The sequence below is a fragment of the Etheostoma cragini genome, chromosome 16 (assembly GCF_013103735.1).
Source record: "Etheostoma cragini isolate CJK2018 chromosome 16, CSU_Ecrag_1.0, whole genome shotgun sequence".
Classification (NCBI taxonomy): Eukaryota; Metazoa; Chordata; class Actinopteri; order Perciformes; family Percidae; genus Etheostoma; species Etheostoma cragini.
In genome coordinates, this window is record NC_048422.1 from 15,038,648 (window position 1) to 15,059,732 (window position 21,085).

Sequence of the window (21,085 nt, forward strand, 5' to 3'; positions counted from 1 at the left end):
TACACATACAAATTTAGAATAAATTGTGCAATTGTTGAAAGGTTGTCTTGTGATCATTTCTGTAATCTACATTTGATATTTATTATGCATTGCTTTGGTTTACAATGTTTTGAAATCCATCATTTAAACTTAGAAGATATAAGTGTTGATACTACTATATTGCAACATTGTAAATATGATAAAAACACACAATGCAAGAAACCACGGAATCTAGCCAGCAGTGTTTGGTCGTATTTATTATTTTACATTTTCTCTGAAGTTTTGATAGAAAGCTGAAGGAAAAGAGTTTCACTCACACATAATGTAGTTTAGGCAGCAAGAAAAATATAACTAAACAAGTGGGAAACCGACATAAACATTATGCTATGTGCAGACATCCCAGCAGTACCATACAGATCCATTATAAAATTACAATGATTTGAATTCTACCACCACCCACTAACTAATATTTATTTTGTAAACTTTGTGGATGGCTAAGTTTTTTTTTTTTTTTTACAGTTTTAGTCTAAAGCCAACCGTTTCATGGCTGATCCTGGTAAAGAGGGACGCTTACGAGGACTAAATGGGTTTTTACATCTGTGCAAATCTCCAGGTTTCAAACTAAATCTCTTCATAAGATAAATATTTTGGGGCTGAAAATATGACCCATGCAAAGAATCCACTGTAAAGACATACAGCGCTAGATAGCCAAAGTGATTTTCTTTTGTTTTGATTTCCCAACCAAGGAGCTCGGTCTCCGGCACATTCACCATCTGCCATGTTTATCTTCCTCAGCTCTCTTCTACGTGCAAACTTCCAAACTTCTCAAGTCTCTCTGCCTCTACATCTCGACGGCTTGTAGGCTGTCCTCCCATCTCTCTTTTTTGCAATCTTAACAAAAAAAATCTCAAAATTCATAAAAGGTCCTTACATTAATAAACATGCTACCATAATATAAAATTGTTCTTTTCTGTAATTCCTATCTTTCAGTGTTTGAAATGAAACACTCTAAAACCCAGAAAGCCAACGTCAGGTAAACATATTATATTTAAAGGAAGGTAATACTAAAAGACATGGGCAAAGTGTAGCTTAATATTATTTAGATCAAAGTACCAAACTAAGAAAAATGTAATTGATAGGTCACAGCGAGCAGATGCAGCCGGTCCATCCATCCATCTTTGTCTGCTTATCCGGTATCGGGTCGCGGGGGCAGCAGCTCCAGCAGCTGGTGATTTGTTTATTATATTAAACTGTAAGAATATGGCATTTTATTCCAACAGAAACCATCCCCCCCCCACTAAGCTAAAGTTCATTTTCTTTTATGTTGCCTCCGGAGCAACAGAAGTAAAAAAAAAAAAAAAAAAAAAAGTCTTTTGGGAGTGGGAGCAGAGATCTTGCATTTGCTGTGATCCTGCAGTGATGGGATCTCATGAGACCCGACTGGTTTCTTGATAGCCATCCAGCCTTCTCAGCTCAGGTGGAGTGTTTATGCAGGACACCTTAAAGGCGGCAAGTAAAAGTCTCTCTCAGGTCGAGTAATTCGGGTCAGGTTTTCACACGAGTAGTCACATCTAGGTAGTGCATGGTTTGGGGTGGAGTGAAGTGGAGAAGCTACATGCTGCAGTCATGGGTGAGGGGTTGTCATGGCTGAAAGGTGCGTCACTGCTACTGCAAGTGTGGGTAAACAACAGTCAGCTTACAGTCTTGTAAACGTTTTGCTCCAGACGAGCATCACCATGATTCCATGCTGAATCATGGTGCCAACATGCTATGCTGTTGGTTAGAGTGTAACTTTTTTGTTAGATGAAAGTGGAGTCCATGGTGCTGGTGTCTTGTGCACTGTGGGCTCGAGCCTCAAAAAGCTGTTTTATCAATGCTGACTTCTCCTGCTCCAGCTGCGCGATCCGCTCGCTCCTCTCCGTCACCTCCTAAATGAAAAGAAGGAAAATAAATAAAGTGAGGGACTGAAAACAACCGCAATGACTCGTAACTATTAGTGAATCCTGTCTACTGGCAGGGTTTCGACTGTGTCTAACCTGTGTGAGAAGTCGGTTCTGGTCCTTCAGTCTCTGGATGGCTTGTGGAGGGGCTGGACCCGGAGGCTTGGGATTAGCTGCTGTCTGAGCAGCGCTGGAAGGAAATGACTGCTGAGAAACAAAGAGGAACCAGTGTTAAACGTAAAGTGTCAGGATTTACATGTCTAGTACAACCAGCTTCCAAGAACCTGGTGCAGACCGGAATTTCACAAAAGAATATTTAAAGTTTTAATATGTTCAGTGTTCAGCTTCGAGTCACACAAATTTCCCAATAACAAAAGTTATGGCGTTAGCAATGTCAGCAGTTTTACATTGTTTTTAAATCCATGTTAGCAGCTCCTAGGCTATTATTAGGCACTGTGGTGCTTTGAGGTAAATGCTAGCGTTAGCATATTAACATGCTCATACTGACGGTGTAAGCATGCTAATGTATACTATGTCTTATTCTTAGGTTAACGTGTTGGTATGCTAACATGTGCTAATTAGCATGAAACACAAAGTACAGCTGAGGCTGATGGTAATGTCATGAGTTATTTATTTATTTTAAAATAATTTTTGGGCATTTTTAGGCCTTTATTTGACAGGACAGCTGAAGCCATGAAAGGTGAGAGAGAGGAGGAATGACATGCAGCAAAGGGCCGCAGAGCTGAGTCGAACCTGGGCCCGCTGTGTCAAGGAGTAAACCTCCGCACATGGGCTCCTGCTTCACCATCTGGGCACCCGAATGTCATTAGTTATGATGAAGGTATAAAAGTATTGAAAAAAATTGATATTTTGACCTAGTGATGGCTCTAGATGAAAAGTCAGGAGATCACCAACGTTTTTACAATTAATCCTGAGGGGGACATGAATGTCTCATAAAACTTTCTGGACACTGCCATCCCTAAGGCCATTCCACTAGTATGGCTAAAAAACACCACATAAAATAAAATGATGAATAGGCCATTTGATAAAACTGTCAGTTATGACAACACTTGTGAGCATAGTGGGGTTCATTAATGTGGTATAATCTTGAATTTCTTTGTAATTTTTAACATTTGATGTTTAAATTTCTCATAATATCTGTCAGAGCTTCATGTGGAGCAGATGTTGACCCGATCCAGTTGGACTCTTTCCAACATCCAATTTAATCAAAACATTGTGCAGTTCTAGTTTGTGCGACAGCAAATCCCAGCTAGGATCCAAATAAAGACCACGTACAAGTATCGAAACAACTATAAAAACTCCCATATGAATATGTCCATACATATGTTCATTTATATTTACTTTATAAATCAAGATTGTTAGACATTACTTGACTAATCTCAATCCTTTGGTTTTACCAGAATCCCATTAAAATCCAAAAGTTAATGGGTGAGCGAACTCTCACCATCCCAGAGCAGGAAATAAGGTCGTTAAGGCAGCGGTTGACTTCTTGCAATTTGGGAATTAGAACATTCATGCGACTCTGATTGGCTTCCGTGAAGAATTCCTAAAAAAGTAGAGAACATAAAAGACAATTAGTATTAATTTAACAAAGTAGTTTAAGGTCTGAAAAATGATAAGGTGGGATGATGACTTAACAAACTCAAGTTAACTTAAAATAGTAAATGAAGAGAATACACAAAAAGAACACTTGCCAAAGTGGTTTTTTAATACATGAGAACATATTCTTCTAAAACTGCCAGTTGTTACTGAAGGGTGAGATTACAGATTACTGAGTCTACTGAGGGGTTAGAAAATAATTTAGTTTTCCCTTTCTTCTATCACAAGGTATTTTACCCTGTTTGACTGCTGACCATGAATAAAAAAACAGAAAAAAGGAGCCCTTAATATTCTTTTCTGACAAACTTTATCCGTATTCTGATACTTTAAAGGTGCTGTGGGTCGGATTGTAAAGATCCACGACATAGCGAAAGAATTTGAACATTGACAACTTCACAGTGTCCCCCACCCCCCCCTTTCAGCCGATGCCCAAACAGTCTCCTAAGCCCCTCCCCCCACAAGTGAGAATAAGTGTGTGTGCATGAGCAGTGATTGACACACAGTCAGACCCCCACCCCTGGCCATGATTGGTGCATCTGAACAGGGACCAGTGGATTTTTGCAAATTGCACTACAGGCTGTAGGTGGTGCCAGAGGAGATGGATCTTTAATTTTTTAATTACGTGTTTCATGTAGTTATACTCGAACATAGGATCAGTTTCAACAAATATGACAGAAAGCTAGTTTTTTAGGTCTTACCTACTGCATCTTTAAGTGTTTATATCTCTCTCCCAACATATATAGAGTGTATAGATGTTAGACGTAGACGAAAAGAAATATACTTTCATGATTTAATATTTTCTATTTCCGTCTAATTACCCATATCAGTAAAACAAATATTCAAAAGGTTGCAACAGTGTTTGAACTGACCGTGCAGTGGGAGCTCTGGCCGACCTGCCGCTGTCTCTCTGTGACGTTGTGGATTTGTCCTTGGTACCAGTCGCGGGCCCGCTCCACCACCTCCAGGCCCGCCAGCAGGGAGTCCTTCTCCTGCTCCAGCTCTTTCATTTGCTTCAACTGTGTGAGTTGAAAGTTAAAAAGGAGAGTATGTTGTTGGAGAATGAAAGGAGGGGACAGGAAAGGGGTGGAAGAGGAAAGAGAAACATGTGATTAAAAACAGGCAAAAACAAACCTGCCTGAAATCACTTTCTGTGCAGATCTCACATAGAGAAACATATTTCCTTTTTTTTACTTTCCCATGCCATCACTAAGACAGCTTTCAGATCGCTGCCAAGATTAAATCTAATTATTGATTCTGTCAGCAGCCTGCATAGTAGACAAACTCGCATCTTTTCACAAGGGCATCTGCAGCAAACTCTTTTGTGCTGGCAGAGACAATGGCGCCATACCAATTGTGCCGGACTCTTTCCCATCCTGAACAATGTTTAGAGGAGCAATCAGTCCAGCGTCATGGAAACCGCACAGCAACCTAAGAATGGGGTAAATAGCACTTCAACTGTGGCCCCCCCAGTGTGTGTGTGTTTGTGTGTGTGTGTGTGTGTGTGTTTGTGTGCGGGGATGCTGCAGAGTTGTGCTGACCAGGCTGTCCATGTGGCACACTGCCACAGTCCAGGCCTCACTGCTGGCATTCAGCCACCTGGTGTGTGATCTTTCTGTCCACCCATCGCTCCATCCCTGCGTCCCCTGTGTGGCTCAGTACATTCCTCTGATCATCACTCATCAGTGCTGTTTAAAACACAGCCATGCTCATACACAGGGATACATGTTGCGAAAGTACACTGAAACGGGACAAAGGATTCAAGAGTCTAATTCAAACCCTCTTTAACATATGTGTGCTCTTTCCCAAAGAGCCTGAAGTGAGAGAACACACAGAGGACGATAGGAAGGGGGGTTTAGGGGAAGAGGAGGGGGTCAGAGACTCGGAGGGGTATGGTCCGTGTCTAGAATGAAGCATGACCCAGTGTCAAGCTGCATGAATGTGTCGTAGTCCACAGGCAGGAAAACCCACTGTTTAAGAGAAGTTAGAAAAAAGAGAAAATACACACAGAGAGGGAACAGAGCGGCAAATTGTGGAAAGGTTATGGAAAAGTCGGCACATGTATGTTTGTGTGCTGGCTGAATGAGCCGGCATGAATACACACAACAACGCACATACAATAACACAACACCCGTTGCACAAGCTGTTTAACTAAAAACACAAAGAGGAACATAACAGCCTTTGAAACTGCATCTACAAATGACTGTGAAACTATGTGGTCTGAACCTTGAAGCGCTTCATTACAACAGCAGATCAGAGGCAATATACAAGTCCCAAAGTCGCCGAAACAAAGACTAGGGCTGCAACTTACTATTTACATAGATTCATCTCTCCACCTACACACATTACTTGATTAACTGTTAATAACAGCATACAAACCTAAATATATGCAATTTAACTTTACATTAAAGAGAGAAAAGCAGCAAATCCAAACATTTAAAAAGGATATATTAGCACTTTTTCTTGATCAATAACTTCAAATGTTGTGGTCGATTCTGTCAATCAACTAATTAACTTCTTTCAGCACTTTCCAAAACCTCAAGCTCTACAATACCACAAGAGGTTAGAGCTAAATAAAAGACCCAACGCTCCTGAGGAAGAGATTAATCAATTAATCATAACTGTAAGTTTATGAAATGTTAGAAAAACACTGAAAAAGGCCCACCGAGTTCTCGCTTGTTTTGTCACACAAAAAGTTGATAACTCAAAGATATTTAACTTACAATATTATAAAACAGAAGTAAATCAACTACTCCTCTCAGCACTAGTTTAACTACTAAAGCTCGACAATCCCACAGCAGGTTGAAACCTATACTCCCTAAAACTAGCCCAAATAACTAGTTTATTCTGTTCAACAAACAATAAATTTTCTGTCACAATTCAATATCAAAATAACTTGATGCATATCTTTGAATGCTGAAATACACTATATAAAACCATCTCAAGGATAAACTTTAATTTCATATAAGCTCTACAACCATCTCTCCCTTTCCTTCTCTGTCTGATCCTACTCACCCAGAGGAAAAAGTGCAGGGCCTTGCTGCTGTAGAGACTACTGCTAAGGGGGATGAAGACGGTAGTGTAGGCAGCCAACACAGCTGTCCAGGCTGGGCCGGGCTGGCTGAGCGAGTCCTCTACTTCTACCAGGCCCCTGGGGCCGACCCGGCTCACTACCATCAGGGCAGCAGCGGGCCAAGTCGGCCTGGGTGGGAGGGCCAGAAGGAAGGGGGAGGAGAAGAGGGGCAGGAGGGAGGGGGGGGGGGAGAAGGAGGGGAGCCTGTCAATTAGCCTCTCGGGACACAGAGGCCAAGAGGAAAAGAGACGGAGACGGCAACACAAACGGGGCGAAAAAGAGGGAGAGGAGGCGAGCTAGAGAGAGTGAGAAATGGTGAGGCAAGCGGAGAGACGGAGAGTGAAGGGAGGCATGAGCTCCTGACTGAAGGGTGGGAGGGGCAGAGTGAGGGGAGGCAGAGAGATGGGAGGGGAATGTGGGGCCAATAGAGAGTGAAAGGGATAAAAGCCTCTGCTAGAAAACCTTTTCCTGGAATTTCCATGCTTCTTTTGTTAACTTTTCTGTGTAAATGAAATATTTTTGACATATATCTTTAAAAGCCTCAATTGCTGTTAAATCCAATCACACTTAAAGCCATCCATGTTTTAGTGCAAGCAGACCTCTGTCTCTCTGAAAGTAATTTACTACTGATCCTCTACTCTTTTAATCAACACTATAATTAGATAGATACCAAAGAAGAATCATCAAAATGTGCCATGTGTAACACTTTCCACCCATCGAGGAATGATCAGCTGAAAATGATGGTAAATCTCCCGAACATCCATCATCATACTTAGTTGGTTACATATGTAATGTCACATTTTGTCAGTTTTAACTGACACTGGTGCAAAGCTACTGGACATGGTTCTTTAGGGCTGCAATAAAATACTTTTTTTTATTACTTACTATTGATCTGGCAGTCTGAGACATAAAGAAGATAACAAATTGCCCTTCTGGGACAAAGAATAAACTGAACTGAACTGAAGAAACAAGGGGAGAAAAACATATCACAGTTTTGCTGAGCCAACAATGACTATATACTCAATTTAACTTCAAAAACAGTAAGTCATCGAAAAGGTAGAAAATCTTAACATTTACAGTAAGTTGGAACCAGCAGTTTTGGGCATTTCTGCTTGAAAATGTATGGAACTATTAAAGCGCTCCTTGTTATGCTCATTTTCAGGTTCAAAACTGTATTTTAAGGTTGTACCAGAATAGGTTTACATGGTTTCATTTTCTAAAAACAAGATATTTTTGTTGCACTGCACATTGCTGCAGATCCTCTTTTCACCCTGTGTGTTTGGGTCTCTGTTTAAATGCAAAGTGAGACATCTCACTTCTATACTATCTAGTAGCTAGGTAATGATAACATCAGCTAGCTAACTGTTTTTCCAACTTTGGTCAGTACAAGGCAGGATTAGAAGTGGAAAGAAATGATGATTCTAAATGGGCATAGTAATACAGCCCACTAATGGAGTTCTTCCACTAATGGTACCTGCTCGCCTCGCCTCAGGTCGGTTTGACTCAACAGCGGTGCAGATTAATCCGTATTAATGAGTCATAGCAGGACACTGCCGTGACCTAACGTGACACACGGGCAGAACGTCGAAAGTGTGCTGTTTTTAATTCTTGGCATGTCGCTGTTGCCACAGCCAGAAGGCAAATTAGAAGCTGGAATACACTGCATAAAGTATTTACTGGTAAACACGGCGGGTTTGTTCAGGACAACCCCTGCCCTGTCTTTTGCCAGCAATGATGACGCAGTGATTAGTGACGATTCTCTCTCACGTCACATTTTGGTATTGCCCTAAAACTGTGGTTTTACCTGTGAAGTTTAAAGGTTTTCAGAGGAAGTGGTATTTTTAAAGAAGCAGGTTTGAAATGGTGGGTTGTTCGCCGTTAAATGAATAGAAACAGGGTGGATCCTCAGCAGACCCATGCATCACTAATGTCAACTAATGACCTGGATTGTTGTTTAACCAGTTATTAATGAAAACCGTATGCCTGCACAGCACTGACATACAGAATAGTGCCTGAATGAAACATGAGTAAAACAATGGCCCAGATGTGGCCCCTTTAAGACGCTTTGTAGACACTGTTGGATGTAGAAGTGTGTGAGAGTGTTGTGTGTGTGTGTGTGTGTGTGTGTGTGTGTGTGTGTGTGTGTGTACCAACCATTCCGTAATCGACTCCGTTGGATATGGTATGCCGCCTCTGCTCTTCCCGACTCCGCCCATGTCGCCTGGATCCGCTAGTAAATCCTGTTGCTGATTCGCTCTGAGATCTTGGTAAGCCTGATTTCACAACACCTAGACAAATATGAAACACATTGGTAGGGGTGTGAATCTTCACTGGTCTTACAATTTAATTTGATTACAATTTTCCCGAAAACGATTCTAATCGATTCTTGCTATTATGAGTTGTTGCTACACAGGGTTTTCATCAACAAATTTAATCAGTCAGAAATGACACTCACTGCACATAGCTGAGGTTGAACACAGCAGACAACAGACAAAAGGCAGGAACAAAAGTAGACAATAATGGATTATGTCCGTCACTGCATCCATGCAGAATTGTCCAGGTCTGCATCGAGATGCATCAATGCAATGATTAACTTGACACCCCTGTCAGGTATGCACTCATTAATAAGTGCAGTTTCACCCAACTGGGATAACAGTGTAGGGGAAATACTTTTGGGCCTTGCAATGACAGATATATCCCACCCAATAATTCTATAAAATATGTAGAATTGTCTTTTCCCTTATAATAATAAACTTGATTTCAGACCCGGGGGGACCATCTCACAATAAGAACATACACAAGGGATATATACATATGGGGAAACGCTCAAATTTCAATGTCCTGAAGAGGGCATGCAAAACTGGGCAAAATACTTTCACACAGACAGACAGTAATAAAAAAGACCAACAATATTACAGACAAAACAATAATTTTGCCCCATAATGCTTTTGAGCTGCCAGTGTATACCACAGGGGGGAGCTGTACTCTGCAAATGAGTCTGATGTTACCTTGACTGAGGATAGGTTTAGTGGACCAGACAGAAATATGCGAACCACTGAGCTCAAGCCCACCATCATCTCAGACAGCTCAACAAAAAGACAACTGCTTTAAATCAACAATACTTTCAGAAACCTAAAGCCTAAATACTACTTTCTGTTTTGTTTGGTTTTTGTCCGGGTTTCCCAAAAAGTTAGGATGTTTGCATTGTTGTAAACAAGAGAAAGACAGAGAGTCAGACTTCTATCCACTTTAGCAAACCCCATCTGCCTAGGAAGATCATGATAAGATCGAAAACCCCAAAGCTAAATAGACCTTCTGTAGAGAGTGTTTTGTTAGCTACCGTTTCCAAGATCAGGAATGAACATTGAAACTCAACTCAGTTGTTCCGAATATAACATCTTAAAAGATTTCTCTACCCGGCTCCCCTTCAACTCTCAGTCAATTTCTGCTCATTTCTGTGTGGAGTTTGAGTTTGTGTTGAGCTGAAAGATGTGTAGGTCTGATAAAGTGGAGGCTTAACCCCAAACCCTGCAAATTGTGTGTAAACTTGTCAAAGCATCCCAGTGGTATTTGATCTGTGGTATTTCCCACATATCAACTAAGGTATTTTATCATTATCACATTTTTAGACCGGAGAACACCACTGCTACTTTACCAAAACCATGAGAAAGTGAAGGAGAGTGAAAAGCCTTTTTGGTGGTGTCCAGGGTGTTGGGGAGGATTTCACCACTACCGTGATTCAGTGAGCCCTGGCCTGGCTGATGTAATCTGGCCTAATCCAAAAGGGTTTGGCTGCATGTGAACGATTACACTGCTGGTCTGCTAAAATAAGTAAGTGGACATAACGTTACAAACATAAGTGAATTTTGGATGCACTGATCACATCTGATTCCACTACTATGGACATTAATATGCTGCTATAACAGTCCTGCTTTTCTGGTAAAGCTTTCCACAAGATTTTAGAAACTGGCCAATCATTCATTCATCCCAAAGGTGTTGGACAGGGTTGAGGTGCAGGCTCAAGTTCTACCACCCCAAATTCAGGGACCTTTTTCCCAGGGACTTGCTTTGTGCACAAGGACATTGTCATTGTATATTGTAGCATTAAAAATGTTGACAAAAAACTGTAAGAGAGTATGTGACCCTTTGGCCATTTAGCGTATCAGTCCATCTATCCATCTATCTATCTAAAGAAAAACACTGTACTAATGCAATGCAAGTGCAAGTGGTCTAAGCAGTAAAAGCCCAGAGGGCTCAACAGAGAAGTTGCGCGAGTGTCACTCTTATAGCTCCAGACAGGCCTGGCTGTACAGAGATCAGCAAACTCAGACAGACTAGTTGTGTGTGTGTGTGTGTGTGTGTGTGTGTGTGTGTGTGTGTGTGTGTGTGTGTGAGAGAGAGAGAGAGAGAGAGAGAGAGAGAGAGAGAGAGGATGTGAAATAACGCTTGTATGATTGTGAGCGCAAGAGAAACCAAAGTGAGAGAGCCTGTATGTATTAATGAGCAGGAAAACTGGGAATTTCTCAGCAATGGCTCCTCCAACCTACATCCAGCTCACCAATGAAAAACTGAACAAATGAACATGCATACACATGACCATCCCCTGTTCCCTATTAAGAGGGTGAAAACCATCAAGATACATTTCTGTGGGAATTTCTGACACAACCTCTGACCTGACCTGGGGTTCACAACAGCAATTATTCAACTAGCCACCCAAAGTTAACTCAGAGGCCCTTAAACAGTTTAAGCCTGTTTAAGCCTGTTTAGGCTGTGACATAATACTGATACCTGAGAAGTGTGTTGACAAAAGCCAACAATAACTGTTGTAGATGAGACTCACGTAAAGACTCATTTTTAAAGTTACCATTTTACCTCTGTAGGGCTCCCTCTGGATGACAAATACTAACACGCAAATGCAAGCACTCTGCTGACATTTTGCACTTGTGTGTATCACTGCATCCAATTAAATTAGAATATGAGATTGAAGCTGGCTATACTGTAGTGGACCTATCAACTCTACTTATGCAAGCAATCAATTTGCAATCTCATGTGAATTCCATCTCAAGAGTATTTTGTTTTGTGTTCTGGTGGACGTAGTATTATTAACAGTCAATGCTTCTTACTCATGTTCATGCACATTTTTTGGTATCCAAATAACAGTTTGTGTTTGATTTAAGTCAAAAGTCACTTGAAAAACTAAGGCACAAAGAGTTGAATTATAAATTCTTAAGGTGGGATGGGAATGGAATTGCATGATGATCATTGTAAATTTAATGTTTGACTGTTGTACAGTTGGTCAGTCAAAACAAGCAATTTCAAGACCTCACTGGGCTTTCATGGTTTTTGGTTACACTTTACTTAGGGTATCTACATAAAAGTGACATGACCGTGTCATTTACCATAAACATAAACAAGTCATAAACGTTTATGAAGTGACGCTTCTTTTAGTAAGTTTCATTCGGTTTTGTCATGACAAGTTATGGTTAGGGTTAGGGGGTTATGTGTCATGCCTCTGTCATGACAGTGCCATGTCACTTTTATGTAGATGCCTTCAAGTGTTACCGTATTTTTTACTATTTCCTGACATGGCATATGAGCTGAACATTAACAGAAAAAAGAACGGAACGGTAACAGATAACAGAGGCTAATGGAAATACAATCGATTAAAGGAAGGTGTTGAAATGCAGACACAACTGCATGACATGTATTTTTTTTTGAGTGTGTGTTGATCTGAATTTTGACAGACATGGTTTAATCGACATGAGTCCTCCATAACCTCTGTGAACTGTCCCCAACCCCCCTTACACACGCTCGGTACTTACTTCCTTGGAGCTGCGGTGACTCCAGAGCGAGCGACTCAATTGACCTGACCCGGCTCTGTTGAGGCTGTGTGGGTTTGGTGGTTTTGGTGGCCCGGTAACACCCGCCGCCTGTAGCGACGGAACTCTGCTCCAAACTCCGCCCGGGCCTCTCGAAGCCCGCGCCGTACCGCACAGGTCCACACGCGGGGTACCCAGGCCCCTCCTCTGGCCTGGCCCGGCTTTGCAGAGACGACGCCCGGTGCTGCTGGGTGTTTGTCAAGTTGCTCGGTCCCAGCGGACGAACCTTGTTCTCAACCCGTGTCCCAACACTGCATGTGGACAGCGGGTCGGGTTTCTGGGGCTGCTTTGGTGCCTGCTGTGGGTGAACAGCAGCCTGGGCTTTGAAAAGGGCGCTGTGCTCGGGGTTGAGCATGGAGTAACGCAGCCCCGCAACGAACCGCTCAAAGGTGAGGCAGCCATGCGGTGGGGTGACCCTCCTGAGGCAGCCCAGCACCCCGCCGGGCAGTTCCCGGGTGTCTGCCCCCTGCCAGCGGCTCTCGATCTCGGAGATGTGGACATAGCCCCGTCCACCATCATCCAAAATGTCAAACAGGGTCCTCAGGCTGTGCAGAAAGGCTTTGGGCAGGCCATCTGTTGAATACTCCGTCTCTTTTGGCTGCATTTTGCCAGTTTTAAAGCCCTCCGTTTGGCCTTGAAACACTTCTTTTTTTGGTCCAACTCGGCCGTAAATCGCCGACGTCCCGTTCAGTTTGCAGCCCTGATCGCTCGCTAGCAAAGCCATGAATGTAACGTTACTGATAATCTTAACTGACTAATCAATCAAAATCACACCAACACGAGTCGGGTAACTTTAAACAAACACACAGCGGAGAATACAGATTAACAAAAGAAATACAGGCGTAGGCTAATAAGCAGCAAATTACATATCCTTTTGAAGATGTTTAGCCTCAAAGACGTCCTATATTTTATCGTTTTGGCCGTGTACCTTCCCGTCAAAACTCTGCTGCCTGTGTTCCATACTTTCCTTTTTCTACCGAGGACCGCCCTTCAAACGGCTGTGCGAAAGAGCCCCGGGACCAGCTATTGGCCGCTGTGTGCACGAGCTCAGAGCTCATTGGTGCAGGCCTGATGGAGGCTCCAGTTTGAGTTGTGCTTTTGTTATTACTAATGCAGAGACGTTATTCATAAAGCCTGGATATTACCCCCCCTCCACATAATCAGAAAGAGCTGGATAAACTATCACCTTACAGCCCCACACAGCCATGATGGGAAACAGAGTCCTTTTGTTTCACCACGTTCAATAACCTAAACTTTGGATGGAATAGAATGGAATATGTAATTTTAATGAGTAATTTACCCATTTATGTGGATGCAATATTAAAATGTAGCCTACCATTGTTCATTGTAAAATCCCTGTTCAATACAATAATACTACATTAACAAAATCGCTATAATACAGTGATTTGATGGCAAAAATGACTGTGAACTATTTACTATAAAAAATATAAAAAGAAATGTCACAGTTGTATCCTACATACAGGCTAATTGTAAAGCTAATGACACATGTTTATTACAAAATAATGTGATCAACGCCTCTTTATAATAAAAAAAAAAACTGAACAAGAGCTGTTGCCTTGGATTGCACAGTGTTCACGGTATTGTGTCCACTATCTATATTTTGCATCTGCCTGGTCTGGTGATTCATTGCAGATATATCAAGTAGCCTATATCAATCAGTGTATACAGTTTCCATTTGCTATGGAAGTTATACTAGAAATTAAAATAATCTATATATTTGCTCGTGTTTTTAGATACCTGAGTTACTTCATGGTATGCATTTCATGTGGGGATATCTCAAAGACACAACCACTGATATGTAACAAGTTACAATTAAAGCACAAAACTTTAACTAATTGATTTGGCAATACCTCACACAATAGACCTTCCTCCAACTGAGGCTACTATCAAGTGAAACCATTGACAATGTATACTAATATACTACTTTGATATAACGTAATTCGATGTAAATTAAGGTTTTTTGCTCAGTCAGGCTGGACAGCTGCAGTCACCCATATACACACATAAATCCAACTTTAACAGATTCAAAACACATTGCAACCATTTCTGGCACTTCAGGGACACTTCTTCTGTTTCTTTAGCAATGAGTCACACAAGAGAAACGATCTGTCCTGCTAAGACCCATGATTATCTATAACCTGCCCAGACTTGAGTACTCATCCTGTCATCATCTGTATAACCTTTAGCAGTGATTAATGTTGAAGATATCGTCACACTCACACAAAGGACCCTTTGTAATTTACCAACTGCCTAATGCATGTTGCAGTTATTTTTCCTGTTTCCAGTTATTGAATCATACATTTTCCATATGTTTAAAATGCACTGTACATTTTTCTTTATGAGTGGAGAGGCTGAAAGAGAGGACACACAATCAATAAATCCCCCACAAACATGTGGTCACCCACCTCTTGCTGACAGTCAATCACACACCAGTTGTTCTTATTAACATATCAATTTGTTGAATTGATCATGACTCTAGGCTAAACAGAGATGCAAAATAGATCAGATGTTCAAAAACCCAATAATAGTGTTGCTGTGAACTGTGTTTGATTTTGGCCCTTTTTTTGGACTTGCATGTCAGGCTTGGTTGTTATATAACCAAAGAAAGACAGAAAGTGAAAGAAAGAGGAGACGCTCACTGTCCAGTTGCAGCTCAGCTCAGCTCACTTGACTCACAGGGTCAGACAACTCCTGCACTCATCTTTTTCATGTTGTCACACGTGCACTGCTGCCAAACACACACACACTCTTTAGGCTTTATAACCATGCAAGTTGATGCCAAGCGTGCCAAAAGGCCAGTCCTCAGCTCCACTGGCCAGTCAGTCCTTGTCATGTTATACACACACACACACACTCAGTCTTTTCCTTCATTATCGCCGGTCTGCTCTTTATTTCTCTAAAGTCTTTTCCTTCAGCAGTATCATTGTGCATGTGACAATGGATATGGCAGCTTATTTAATTCATGACATCTTGTTTTTTTGGATGGAGAAAAAATTCGAAACCTTCAAATCTTGGAGATGTTAAATCAGATTTGAGTTACAGTGGGAGAATGGGAGCGAGAAGAAGCAAGTGTGGGGGTGGAAAAAATGTAGTTAAAAGAAGAAAAAAGGTTCCTGTTGCAGCAATGGAATTAGAATCTAAGAATTGGCTTATTCTGAGTGAATCAAGGGCCTGGACTTTGGTCGGAGTGTTAAGGCTTGAAAGACTCTATTGTTGTTTCCAATGGCCTGCACTGCATAGTACAGACTCTATGTAACTAACACCTTATTGCAGGCATCAATTCAGCAACTAACCTAGAGTCACAGTGGTTTAAAAAAAAAAGAAATGCAGACAGTTTTAATGTTATAAGAGATTTATGCATTATTTAAAATGTTTAAATAAAAGATCTTATTATCTTACATGCATTTTGAGCACTTCTGTAGAAACACTATGGGTGGTAGTTGTAGATTTTGATCCAAATAAAGAGTTTGTGTCCACAGATCTTCTTAGTCAGTTCAAATCCAATGACAATTTCTTTATAAAACTTTTTGTTTGGGTCTCTGTAAATTATAGTAAAGTGTCCTGAAATAACTTCTGTTATCACTTTACACTATTAATACATTGAACTGAATAATAAAAAAACATCAAATATTGTCCAAATGTCTGCATCTACCTAACCTATTGCTCATGCTGCCATTATAAATTAGCACCTAACCTCATGGAATTTATGTTTTTTGCATACATATTGAAATAAATTTAAACAATATTTATTCATCCTGAGATATTGCAGGAGAACATCACTGAACTGGAGGCGGATGAATGAACATGCAGTGGCTGAAAGCGACAACACTAAATAGTTTTTATGTGGATTACACTGCTTCCCAAAGCATTTTATTATATAACTATGAATGCAATTCTATTTTAAAGGATGAATCATTCCACGATGATTTGCTCGCTGTAGTCCAAGGAGTACATAAATAAGAGTATCAATGTGTAATTTAGATCATACGCTTGACACCACAAACCGGTCATCTACTGGTTTGGTTGACCTGCCACCAGAACAATCTACAGCTTGGGCTAACCCTGCGGGGTACACAGTGACAGCTAGTGGCTGGTTTTGGCGGTTCAGTGTTAAATCTGTTGCATGTCAAACAAACGCATCCAAATAATAATACCGGATCACAAGCTTAACATTGGATTCCCCCTAAAAACCCAAACTAATTCCCAACCTCTGATTTGGGAAACTCATCTGTTTATCCATACAGTAATGCCGTTACGAAATTCAAAAGCTCCACAATCTCTGAAACTGAAAACTACTATCTCACGTCCAGGGTTTGGATTAAAGTTAATAAATGGCGTATCTGAATATCTAGTACATTTTCTGAAAAGGTGTAATTCTATACAGTATATACACAAGTTTGCTTAAAACAATGTTTATTCCATCACATCGCCGTATTTTGTCTTCTCAGGTCCTTCTTCTGATACCACTGGTTTAGACGCTGAAAGACAAACACAGAGACAGACACAGAGCATTAAAATCTGCAGAATGTCATGTGGTTCATCATGACTGAGGAAGAGAGCTGGCACAGATAAAGCTGCTGAGAATACTGAGCCCAGAACAAAAATGCACTTACTTCCATAAAACACTGTTGTGTCTCCTATTTAAAGATGATCTAACAAGACAGTTATCACCGCAACAACATACACATTTCATAACTTTCCATTATGAGCCATGAGAGATGGCGAGTTTGCAGCCACACACTGTACTCACCCTGCGGTGGCGATCTGTCCGGAACTTTTCCTGTTTCTAGTAGCAACCAAAGGTCTGAGCATTTCTGCGTTTCCCAGCGAGTCACTGCATAACTTCCCACTGATGATGCAACTGAGAGAGAAGAGATATGCAAGGTTACATAGGGGACAGGTAAGCCGGGAGGAAGTAATGGGTAGCTTGGGAGTCTTGCGTGATTGTTTGCTTGTGTATTTAAAAGCTCATATTTAATTTTTTGACCTATTGAAATGAGTAGGTTCCATTGAAGAGGATAAGGAAGCTTCCTTTGGAGAACCTTCTGAAGGGCAAATAAACCACCTGCGCCTGTAAAAGCCACACAAAATACATCTCAATGGCATATCTGTTACGCATAATGAACACTCAAACTTTCTGTGACTTATTCAGTATACATAACACTCAGTTTCATTTCGACAACAGGACAGGTCCTTCGTAACACTATCGTCCTCCTGCACCTACAGTGGATTTATTTTCACCTGACAAGGATCCGACTAGGAACAAAACATTGTCCATTGAGGTTTGGAGTCAATCTTCAGGCAATTCTCTTTTCATCTATGCTGGTTTCCAATAACCTTGCACCTGCATGAGATGCTTGTATATGCTCCTTCTAGGAGATAGGAGAAATTAGAGTACATTTCTTTAGATCTGGCAAACCTTTCAGTTTTTTTTGAAATCCCGTAGGCAAAAAGAGGATTAGGACGGCAGCGCACTGTCCACTAAGAATAATGACTATAGGGATGGTTGACAGCAACAGAAGCATGGACCAAAACACATGCATTTCTATTTTTCTTGTGTCCCTTCCTCCAATGTTAACATATACGTTCTACCTGTTAAGTTACAACATGTGAAACCACAGATGACTGTCTGCAGTTCATCGTGTTTCACTTCATTGTAAGAGAAGCCAAACCAAACTGTCGTTTTTTTGCTAGTGGTCTCATGTATTGTCATGAATGGTTTACAAATAATATCGACTCAAAAGCACTTTTGCACACCTCTTCCTGGGGCAGGGGAGTTGGTATCGGCAAAGGTTACCAGCAATATATATATATATATATATATATATATATATATATATATAGTATTCACAACATTTCCTGAGGAAGCTCTGTGTGACCTAAACGTTGAGATATAAAGTATTTGCAAGGCGTAATGGACAGTGTGCAGGACTTCTATTACAAATAATATCAAAAGCATATCAAAGTTTATATTATTTTACATATAAACTGTTATGATTTTACAACCTTTATCACTCTGTGTGGCATTCAGTGTACACTATGTAATGGAAAGCATCCTGCTTCATGGATACCATGAACATTTGCAGAACATAGCTCCCTCCTGTGGAATAAACTGGACAAAATGATATTGTTGACTGTAGTTTCATTGCTCTTCTTACATCTTACTTGGTGTTTATCTAAATACAATAAAGATGACAATATCGTGTATTTCCTGGCGTGGGAAATTACATATTACCTACCAAGTATAAAGGTCCCAGTCCCCTTCATGAAGGCATGAGACTGACAGGCAGCATACCTCTGTAAACCCTGCAAGACAAAGAGACAAAACACACCACAACAACTTTTACTACACGATGTCAACCTATATAAACCCTTTTATGTTCGTCTACAGTATATTACACAAGTTACAATATGTGCAGCAGCTAATTTGTGTCCTCCAGAGATCAGCATGCTGCAGTGAAGAGGAAAAAAAAGGTCAAAACAAAGAACCCACCGGGTGTTTTGCTGCCAGCGTATCGTCCACTTTGGTAAGACCGATGTTGACCATTTTGTTGGTTGTTGTGAAGCTGGAGGTTAAAGCCTTGGATGGAAAAAAGCGTTAGCTAATGAGCTTGTGTACATACCTAATGGATGTCTGACATAAGGGGGGAAGAGCTGTACTGATAGAAAACTTCCGTGTGGCAAACCAAGAAATCCACAAAGAGAAGAGGAACAGCTGTTTGTTTAAAACACTAGCGACACGTGAGGGAGAGGAGGTGGTACTGCTGCTTCTCATCAATAAAAAGTTTACAAGCACGGTCGCATCGTGCACATAAATATCACTAACGGACAAAAGGAGAGTTCTGGTGGTATTAAAAAAAACTGCAAACTTTTATAAAGTATGAAGTCATCTCACAAAAAGAAATAAAACACTTCTGTTCAGTCTATTCAGATGAACAATCATGGAATCCACTGTCTGTGTTGTTATAATAACCAAATGTTACATACACCAAAACAGCATTTTACCTATCATTATTGATCAGTTACACATTAAACTTCAATTTTGGTGCTTCAAATATACTCCATTCCTCATCTTCAGCCAGTAATAAATGTAAAAAATGTGAAGATAAATGTGAACCGTTACCAACAGCAGCCTTGCGTTAAAGACCTAGTTACAAGGTGAACATTTAAACATTAAATAAAGTCATAGAAGCCTGTCATTGTGTCTGTTGCATTCCATGTGTGATCTCAGGCCTGCCGCGGCAGCTCAGCCTGCTGACCCCTCTGATGAACCTTGACACCACAGTGACCTTTGGGTTCTGCTGGAGGCCGGAGACGAGCTGGAAGAAGAAGAAGCAGCTGAGACAAGTAACAACACCGAGGCTTAAGTTACCAGACAACTGTTACCTGAGAAAGAATAGACAGACTCAAGAGATTGATAAAGACAGAGAGTTGAGTAAAGGCTTAGTATGTTCTAAAAGGTATTGGGTAATGAGAACCACAAATTAATGTTGTGCACAAGTTGGAAAAAAAAACAAAGTTACCCTTTAACAGTGTTTTACCCAAACTACATCATTCTATCTTGTCAAAACTTTGCTTTTGACCTTAAAAAAGTATGTTACACTAAATCCATAAAGGTATACTTCAAATAAATGGTTTAGGAGGGAAATAGGATCAATATGATAAATGGCTTAAACTATTCATTCTATTATAAAATAGATTGTTAATATTGATCGTCAAAAATGAGTTGCCAATTTTTTAAATAGTTGTCTTGGGTGAGTCTTGTAACATAGAGGGACAAATCCAGCACCAGTCAAAATAACTGGTAGCACTTCACTTTAACTTCCCGTATTTAGCAGTCCCGAGTTTATGTCAATATTTAATACACACTCTAATGCAGTTGCAGGCAAACAATTAATCGCTAACGATTTTGATAATCAATTAGTTGATTTGAGTTATTTTTTTAACCCTTGTGTTGTCTTCCTGTCGAAACTGAAAATCAACACTTTTGTTGACACTTTTATCAGTGTAGTTTCACTTTTTCTTATGCTTCTGTCCCTTTTTTTTTTAAACACTTTTGATGCTTTTTTTAATTGTTTGACACTTTTTTTTTTACATTTTACACTACAAACACTACATAACACTAGTTTTACAGTTATTCATGGAATTCATGGTCAAAGAACCTCATTTATAGGAAATTATACCTAATATTGAGTTAGAAAAGCAGAAATTAAGAATTATTTGGACTAAAATAAAGGACTGTATGTTGATGGATAATCCCAGACTGGAATATGACAACTTTTACACAATATTATTTCAAAACCACTTCAGTGTTGTTTTCTAATGCTAGAAAATTAAATAAGACACCCCAAAATTAATGAAAGTAGATTTGTACCTGCTAAAGAGCGTTGTGTGGAATCAATCACTTCTTTTAGATAGTTAAAAAGAACATCATTACAGGAAAATGGGTCAATTTGACCCGAGGACAACATGAGGGTTAAAACAAAAGTAAAAATTCTTTGATTCCAGCATGTTAAATATGAAAATGTTATAGTTTCTTTTCTCCTCTGTGAAAGTAAACTGAATATCTGAGTTGT

General features: G+C 40.4%; 2 protein-coding genes across 3 annotated transcripts; both read right to left on the reverse strand.

Moving 5' to 3' along the window:
* Window positions 1–1,580: 1,580 nt before the first annotated feature.
* On the reverse strand, window positions 1,581–13,481 carry sapcd2 (suppressor APC domain containing 2). Of its 2 annotated transcripts, none has more exons than XM_034896492.1 (6): window positions 12,432–13,481; window positions 8,764–8,897; window positions 4,409–4,555; window positions 3,385–3,486; window positions 2,016–2,123; window positions 1,581–1,907 (listed from the first exon to the last, which is right to left on the reverse strand). In XM_034896492.1, the coding sequence occupies exons 1-6, from the start codon at window positions 13,210–13,212 to the stop codon at window positions 1,779–1,781; spliced, it is 1,401 nt and encodes a 466-aa protein (XP_034752383.1). In that variant the 5' UTR covers window positions 13,213–13,481; the 3' UTR covers window positions 1,581–1,778. The 2 variants fall into 2 exon arrangements, with proteins under 2 accessions (XP_034752383.1, XP_034752382.1); XM_034896491.1 differs by having other exon boundaries at window positions 2,016–2,126; window positions 12,432–13,479.
* A 2,673-nt stretch (window positions 13,482–16,154) lies between these two features.
* tmem141 (transmembrane protein 141) lies at window positions 16,155–19,220 on the reverse strand. Its single transcript, XM_034896815.1, has 5 exons — window positions 19,003–19,220; window positions 18,749–18,815; window positions 17,497–17,580; window positions 17,260–17,370; window positions 16,155–16,987 (listed from the first exon to the last, which is right to left on the reverse strand). Exons 1-5 carry the CDS (start codon window positions 19,054–19,056, stop codon window positions 16,923–16,925), a joined length of 381 nt encoding a protein of 126 aa, XP_034752706.1. The 5' UTR covers window positions 19,057–19,220; the 3' UTR covers window positions 16,155–16,922.
* Between the last annotated feature and the right edge of the window lie 1,865 nt (window positions 19,221–21,085).

Coding starts and splice junctions, on each gene's coding strand:
- sapcd2 (XM_034896491.1), bottom strand. CDS start 13,212: ATGGCTTTGCTAGCGAGCGATCAGGGCTGCAAACTGAACGGGACGTCG. Junction 3,487..4,408: donor GCCAGAGCTCCCACTGCACG/GTCAGTTCAAAC, acceptor CTACTTTTTTAG/GAATTCTTCACGGAAGCCAA. Junction 2,127..3,384: donor TTATTTCCTGCTCTGGGATG/GTGAGAGTTCGC, acceptor TTTGTTTCTCAG/CAGTCATTTCCTTCCAGCGC.
- tmem141 (XM_034896815.1), bottom strand. CDS start 19,056: ATGGTCAACATCGGTCTTACCAAAGTGGACGATACGCTGGCAGCAAAA. Junction 17,371..17,496: donor GAACCTACTCATTTCAATAG/GTCAAAAAATTA, acceptor CTTCTCTCTCAG/TTGCATCATCAGTGGGAAGT. Junction 16,988..17,259: donor GGACAGATCGCCACCGCAGG/GTGAGTACAGTG, acceptor TTTGTCTTTCAG/CGTCTAAACCAGTGGTATCA.